At 42.3% G+C, this 7,029-nt stretch overlaps 1 protein-coding gene across 1 annotated transcript; it reads right to left on the bottom strand.

Moving 5' to 3' along the window:
• Positions 1-4,153: 4,153 nt before the first annotated feature.
• LOC145389901 (trypsin-1-like) lies at positions 4,154-4,703 on the bottom strand. Its single transcript, XM_080265018.1, has 2 exons — positions 4,584-4,703; positions 4,154-4,486 (listed from the first exon to the last, which is right to left on the bottom strand). Exons 1-2 carry the CDS (start codon positions 4,701-4,703, stop codon positions 4,154-4,156), a joined length of 453 nt encoding a protein of 150 aa, XP_080121144.1.
• Positions 4,704-7,029: the final 2,326 nt, after the last annotated feature.

The following is a 7,029-nucleotide window of genomic DNA, read 5'->3' as shown; positions in this document are numbered from 1 at the left end:
CTTTGATATAAAGAAATTAATATCAGACTTATTCCCTACCCCAGCTTGCTATCAACTCGCTTCCTTCATCAGTATCTGAGTGGATTTGGTAGCGATAGTGGCGAGAATGGAAAGTTTTCCTATTATTTGTCTTTGTAATTTTCCCCTTAAGATGTAAATATCATTGTCTGCTTTTCTCATACCATTCTCTCGTAGGATTCCCCCCTCCACCCCCCCCTCTCTCTCTCTCTCTCACAGATCCTCCATCCCTCTTCTCTCCCCTCTTACCATTCCCTCGTGTTTACTTGTCTCTCAGCGTCTCATGGCCATTGAGTGAAAGTACAAGAGTCAATATTATTCCTACCAGCTGTTTCATCTCGTTTTGATTTTCCCTGCATCTTTTCTCTCCTTCCTGTAAGGCTTACTTTCTTCCTCCTCCTACTCTGTGTCTGTCAGTCTGTCTGTCTCTTCCTCTGTCTCTGTCTGTTTGTCTGTCTATCTATCTGTCTATCTATCTATCTATTTATCTATCTGTTTTACGGGCTTTATTCCTCAACACAATACTGGGAAAAGTTCTGAGTTTTGGTGAGGATGACTTGTTGGATGGAACTGATATTTGAAATGAAGTGGTCTCGGTGTGGAAGTGGTCTTGGTGTAGAAATGGTCTTAGCAATGAAGTGGTCTCGGTGTTGAAGTGGTCTTGGTGTTGAAGTGGTCTTGGCATTGAAGTGGTCTTTGCAATGAAGTGGTCTTGGTGTTGAAGTGGTCTTGGTGTTGAAGTGGTCTCGGTGTTGAAGTGGTCTTGGTGTTGAAGTGGTCTCGGTGTTGAAGTGGTCTCGGTGTTGAAGTGGTCTTGGTGTTGAAGTGGTCTTGGCAATGAAGTGGTCTCGGTGTTGAAGTGGTCTTGGTGTTGAAGTGGTCTTGGCGTTGAAGTGGTCTTGGCGTTGAAGTGGTCTTGGCGTTGAAGTGGTCTTGGTGTTGAAGTGGTCTTGTCGTTGAAGTGGTCTTGGCATTGAAGTGGTCTTGGTGTTGAAGTGGTCTTGGCATTGAAGTGGTCTTGGCATTGAAGTGGTCTTGGTGTTGAAGTGGTCTTGGCATTGAAGTGGTCTTGGCATTGAAGTGGTCTTGGTGTTGAAGTGGTCTTGTCGTTGAAGTGGTCTTGGCATTGAAGTGGTCTTGGTGCTGAAGTGGTCTTGGCAATGAAGTGGTCTTGGTGTTGAAGTGGTCTTGGCATTGAAGTGGTCTTGGTGTTGAAGTGGTCTTGTCGTTGAAGTGGTCTTGGTGTTGAAGTGGTCTTGGCAATGAAGTGGTCTTGGTGTTGAAGTGGTCTTGTCGTTGAAGTGGTCTTGGTGTTGAAGTGGTCTTGTCGTTGAAGTGGTCTTGTCGTTGAAGTGGTCTTGTCGTTGAAGTGGTCTTGGCATTGAAGTGGTCTTGGCATTGAAGTGGTCTTGGCATAGAAGTGGTCTTGGCATAGAAGTGGTCTTGGTGTTGAAGTGGTCTTGGCATAGAAGTGGTCTTGGCGTAGAAGTGGTTTTGGGATAGAAGTGGCCTTTGCATAGAAATGGTCTTGATGTTGAAGTGGTCTTGGTGTTGAAGTGGTCTTGGCAAGTGGTTTTGGCATAGAAATGGTCTGAGCATAGAAGTGGTCTCGGCATAGAAGTGATTTTGGCATAGAAGTGGTTTTGGTGTTGATGTGGTCTTAGCATAGAAATGGTTTTGGCGTAGAAATGGTCTTGGCGCTGAAGTGGTCTTGGAGTTGAAAAGCGAGATTTTGGCATAGAAGTGGTTTTGGTGTTGATGTGGTCTTAGCATAGAAATGGTTTTGGCGTAGAAATGGTCTTGGCGCTGAAGTGGTCTTGGAGTTGAAAAGCGAGCGAGCGAGAGAGCGAGAGAGAGAGAGAGAGAGAGAGAGAGAGAGAATTTTTCTTTTAACGAACTTGGACTAAAAAGTTATAATCTAGCTTACATAATTTTCAGCTTCAGATAATCCTTTTCGGGCTCCTGTCTGCTCTGCCGGTAAGCACATCGCTTGCATGGCTGATTAATAATGTCGTCAGACGGGGTAGACACTGGTAACGCGAGTCGTCTCCACAACAAATGAGATTCGGTCAGTTAAGAAATAAGAGAGAAAATATGTGGATCATCCTGTATATACATCCACAGACCCAGGTAGACAGTGAAATGGTAAGCACAGGATACAGGAAAGAATATATGTTTTGATTTAATCACACTGTAGCATCATTGATAGATAAGGGAATCGGCGTGGACTGATGGCTGTTAAAGGGTTGCTCCAGCTCAGCAAAAGTGCCACGTAAACAAATACACTGCCACCACATCGGTCTCCAACAATCCCCCTGTAGCGCTAGAAAGCGACGGCGTTTTTCTTTCCCGTCACTTCTACTGCACTATCACATCCCTCTGTTACTCCAGCATCAGCATCACTACTACTACTCCTACTATTAACAGGGTGTGGTGCGATTGAGTCAGGAGGAGGACGTTGACCAAACGGGACATGCAGACAGCCTCGCAGCTCCTCAGTAATATCGGTGGGATGGCCAGCTGTACCGTTGGATTCTCACTTCTCTATTTTTCTCAAGAATATTCTGCATTCTCGGTTTTTAAAATCTTCATCTCTTTGACTCCTTACCGCTTAGACCTGTTTAGAATCCTCATCTCTTTGACCCCTTACTGCTTAGACCTGCTTAGAATCTTCATCCCTTTGACTCCTTACTGCTTAGATCTGCTTAGAATCCTTCCTGGTTAGAATTCTTACTTTTTGACTGCTGAGAATGTTCACTACTTGGGATCCTTGCTGTAATGGATTATTCTTTTTGTCTTAGAATCTACACTGCTTAGATTTTAGACTCGTTATGGTACTGCTTAGATCCTTACTTGTTCCCTGCTTTGAATGTTCCCTACTTAGGATTGTTTGCTGTCTTAGAATCCAAATGCATGAGAATCGTCACTGCTTAGAATGCTTAGATTAATCACTGCTTAGAATCCTTATATTGCTTAGTTTCTTGGGAGTTTAGTTGCTCATATTTCTACTATTTAGAATCATTAGAATATTTAATGCTTAACTTAGGATCAGTTCTTAGAGACTGCTGCTACTACTACTACTGCAACTACTAGTACTACTGCTGCTACTGCTATTATTACTACTACTACTATTACCACCGATATTATTATTATTATTATTATTATTATTATTATTATTATTATTTAATGACATCTGTTTTTAGCCTACTCCTGCTACCACCAGTTGATTTTATTTAACTTATGAAGGACTTCTGGTGGGAAATTGAGTTACTGAAGGCTATATCAAATCCCTTCAGTTTGATAGCTCTCTTGTCTAGAATAAAAAAAACAAAAACAACCGTCTAATAAAATCGTCTGAGGATAGCAAGAATAATCGTATGTTAAAAAAAACATTTCAGTGAAGGGATTGAATCTAGGTTGCTTTAGAACTGAATCAGATGATCAGGAGACAATAAAAAGTAAATAAAAAAATAAATAGATAAATAGACCAAACAGAAATAAACTACGGTACTAAAGTCGTTAGAAAATGATACAGGATGAACAATTGATATTTATTTTCCTGTACATTATAACGGTGTTCTGCACAAATGTACACTGAGATTGTATCATATTGTGTGGTGCTGGTACTCTGATGGCCAAAGTTAGATGTTTTGTTACTTCTATTTCCAGACTATTTTATTAAGAGAAACCATACATAGCCAAAAGGATGAAATCAGTATCTATACCTACATATACAACTATTATGTTTGATGCAGTAGTAAGTTATCGTGCCATATTCCCTTTTTACTTCATAGCTGCCCATCCCATCTCTGGCACATATTCTTGAGCGGCTTAGTTTGCTTTTTATACCTAAGATTCGCTTCTCTGTTATTTATATCGTCGTTATATCAACATATTTTACATTAATAGCATACAAGACGATAATAAGTTGTAATATGCAAACAGGTAGCCGAGGAAGAGATGCTACTAAATCTCAGATGCAACCAGACGGTGCTAAAGGGTATATGTGTGAAATAATTGCTCGGAAAGAAGGGTTGTGGAATCTCCAAAGCAACTTAGAATACAACTTTTAGCTCACGTCTGTATGTGGTTGCTGGTAAGTTATGGCTCTACGGACATACAGTGATACCCGTCTTTATCTGAATCCAGGCGAGGTAGTGGGTGACCTTAGCATATACCCCGGGAGTGTCACACCGGCGCAACCGTAGCCCCAGGACACAACCCCCACGAGATAATACCTCCCGTCTTCTCCCTTCCAAGCCAGAGGACCTCCAGAATCTCCTTGGCAGGCATCGTGGTTGTGCTTGTAGGTGCAGATCATGTTTGAGGTCACGAAGTTCCCTAGGTAGCCTTGGCAGTCTGCAGTGAACATCAGGGGAAGCTCCACCTCCTGTAGCACCTCGCTGAATGATCCTCCAGAGGACGTCGCACCCCAGCCAGTTACGATCCCGTTCTGTCCCTCGAGTTTCTGTTGTGTGACGGAACAGGGCAGGCAGATTGGTTTCACGCCGTTACTGTAGGTCACTGCCTCACTCCAGTTCCAGGAGAGCTATGTCGTTGTTCACCGTCTGCCTGTCGTAGGCCTCGTGTATGATGACTTTGGAGACCTGCGCTGTAATGGTGTACCGTGTCGGTCTGGTCGGGTCTCTCCAATGGTCTCCAAGTGTGACGTAGATCTGATCCATGGGGTAGTGTGCAGCGCAGTGGGCAGCCGTATAAATATATATATATATATATATATATATATATATATATATATATATGTGGTGATTGAATAAGCTCCTCATTCCATTCATATTTTGCATTTTAACCTTTCTTTTCCCAGACGATTTCCTTCAGTTTCATTAAAACTCATAGTTGTGACAGAGTTATTGAAGCTTACATCTAGCCCCACCAGATTGAAAATCTCCTGTATCCTGAATGAAAATGAGTGGAGAGAGCTTGAATATAATGAAAAACTACCTCTTACGAGTGAAAGATAAAGGTGCTCTAACCGTATGTGGCCCACAAAGGTTTACGTCCGAGGGTTGGTAGAATCTCGGTGCTTACATAAGGCCACTCAGAAGCAAACGATTGATGACTCTTGTCTTTAATGTCTGAACAAAGTAACCTAGCCCCGGATCCCAACATTCCTGCTGGGACGAGCAAAGACTGGATGAGAGGCAGACATGGACAATCAAAGACTGGATGATAGGCAGACAGGGACGATCAAAGACTGGATGAGAGGCAGACAGGGACAATTAAAGACTGGATGAGAGGCAGACAGGGACGATCAAAGACTGCATGAGAGGCAGACATGGACAAAGACTGGATGATAGGCAGACAGGGACGATCAAAGACTGGATGAGAGGCAGAGTGTAAGAGAGTATGATGAAGGTTAACGATATGAATATAAGACTATGGGCAATTCACTAATTTGCACTGCCCTTTTCCCCAATTGTTATTATGAAGGAAGTTCATTTGCCACCAGGAGACAATCAGTTTTGTATAGACGTGGACACACTTTCATTTTTTTTTTTAAATGCAGAGAAGGAACCAAAGGCTAGAAACCATCATAGTTGTTCCCTAAAAACAAACAAACAAGAGAGAGGCAAATACAAGATCGGTTCCTTTCGTGATATCTGGATTGAGTTTAAAAGACTGGAGTTCACAGGCACAGGGAAATACAGACTGAGGAAGACATTTTTAGAGCTCATGTGAAAGTATAGAGCTAAACAGAGCTAACTGAAAGTTTAGGATAACGCCTGCATTAGAGAGTTGGACAACTGTATTCCCGTCGGTTAAGGGAGCTTTCTTACATCTTTTCTTAATCAATTTATTTTGTTTATTACACTTTGCTGTCCTCTTTTGTGTTAAATAATTCCTTCCAGTATCGGCATTTTCTGCATAAACAGCGTACAGAAAGATATTCACTAGCCGGATTCGAAACTAAATCGCTAAGGAAGAAAAATTAGGGAGCTTCCTTACCCTACGAGAGTACGGGGCTGGGATTGCATCGAAATCTACTAGCACTGGAACGAGGTGAAAAATATAGTTTATGTCCGAATATTTAGCCCTGACCCGTATGAATGGATCTCTCTCTCTCTCTCTCTCTCTCTCTCTCTCTCTCTCTCTCTCTCTCTCTCTCTCAGGAAACAACCATCGGGGCTTCCAGTTTTTTCTTCTCTCTATTTTGAATTAAAAAAAAAATCTTCAATGGGCTGTGGAGGTTTCATAACACCTTTTCCACAGCATACAAAAAGATACTGACGTGTTATGGGCAGAATAAATCGCTATGGAAAAGGTGTTTGGAAATTTTTAAAGCCATTCAGTATTCAGAGGAGAGAATGTCATGTGAATTGGGCCATTTCACTAGGCATGCACTTGATAATGCTCGCCTCTCTAAACTTTCTTCTTTGGACCCTACCTTACCCCATGTTTTTAGGTGGGAAGGAGGGGGTAGGATGATGATGATGATGATGACTACAACTGGCCTCCATCTGGGCAGAAAGCGGTTAAGGATCTTTAAGTTAGATTAGTAGTAGTAGTAGTAGTAGTAGCAGTAATAGTAGTAGAAATAATAGTAGCAGTGGTTGAAATCCCATCTGGACGTGAACCCGATGGCCTGTAGTCTTAAGCTGCACTCCTATAGTCCACCATCCTTCTTTCCGAGGATAGGAAGCAGTTGAGGGACGTTTCCATAACCAGGCAGTGTAGCCGCCGTGTTATATCGGAGCCACCACATGAAGGCGTCCCTCTTCCACACCACTTGGGTGTTTACGATACAAAAAGAACGATGCTGTCATTTTGTTTCCTCACTGTATGATCATAATAACCATAAACACGTCGGCAGACACACACAATATCCGACATTCCTAAGTTCAAGGCCTCCTAATTCCATCGGTGACAAATTTCTTATTCAGACAGCTCTTTATGGCGCTACAGTCTATTTGTCTTCACCTGATAGGACTGGGCAAAATCTGGAACTTAATTACTAGTTTCTGGTTGTAGGAAATTCGATGAGGCTTGGTT

This window comes from Coenobita brevimanus, unplaced genomic scaffold, assembly GCF_032717465.1.
Source record: "Coenobita brevimanus isolate Jiangsu-jjx unplaced genomic scaffold, ASM3271746v2 jjx.HiC_scaffold_2594, whole genome shotgun sequence".
Classification (NCBI taxonomy): domain Eukaryota; kingdom Metazoa; phylum Arthropoda; class Malacostraca; order Decapoda; family Coenobitidae; genus Coenobita; species Coenobita brevimanus.
Note: the sequence above shows the minus strand (reverse complement) of the source record. Positions and strands in the feature narration are given on the sequence as shown.

Bases quoted from the DNA above. Each gene is read 5' to 3' on its own strand.
- LOC145389901 (XM_080265018.1), bottom strand. From the start codon at position 4,703: ATGGATCAGATCTACGTCACACTTGGAGACCATTGGAGAGACCCGACC. The intron at 4,487-4,583 runs GTGAACAACGAC...GTCACACAACAG, and splicing joins AGGCCTACGACAGGCAGACG to AAACTCGAGGGACAGAACGG.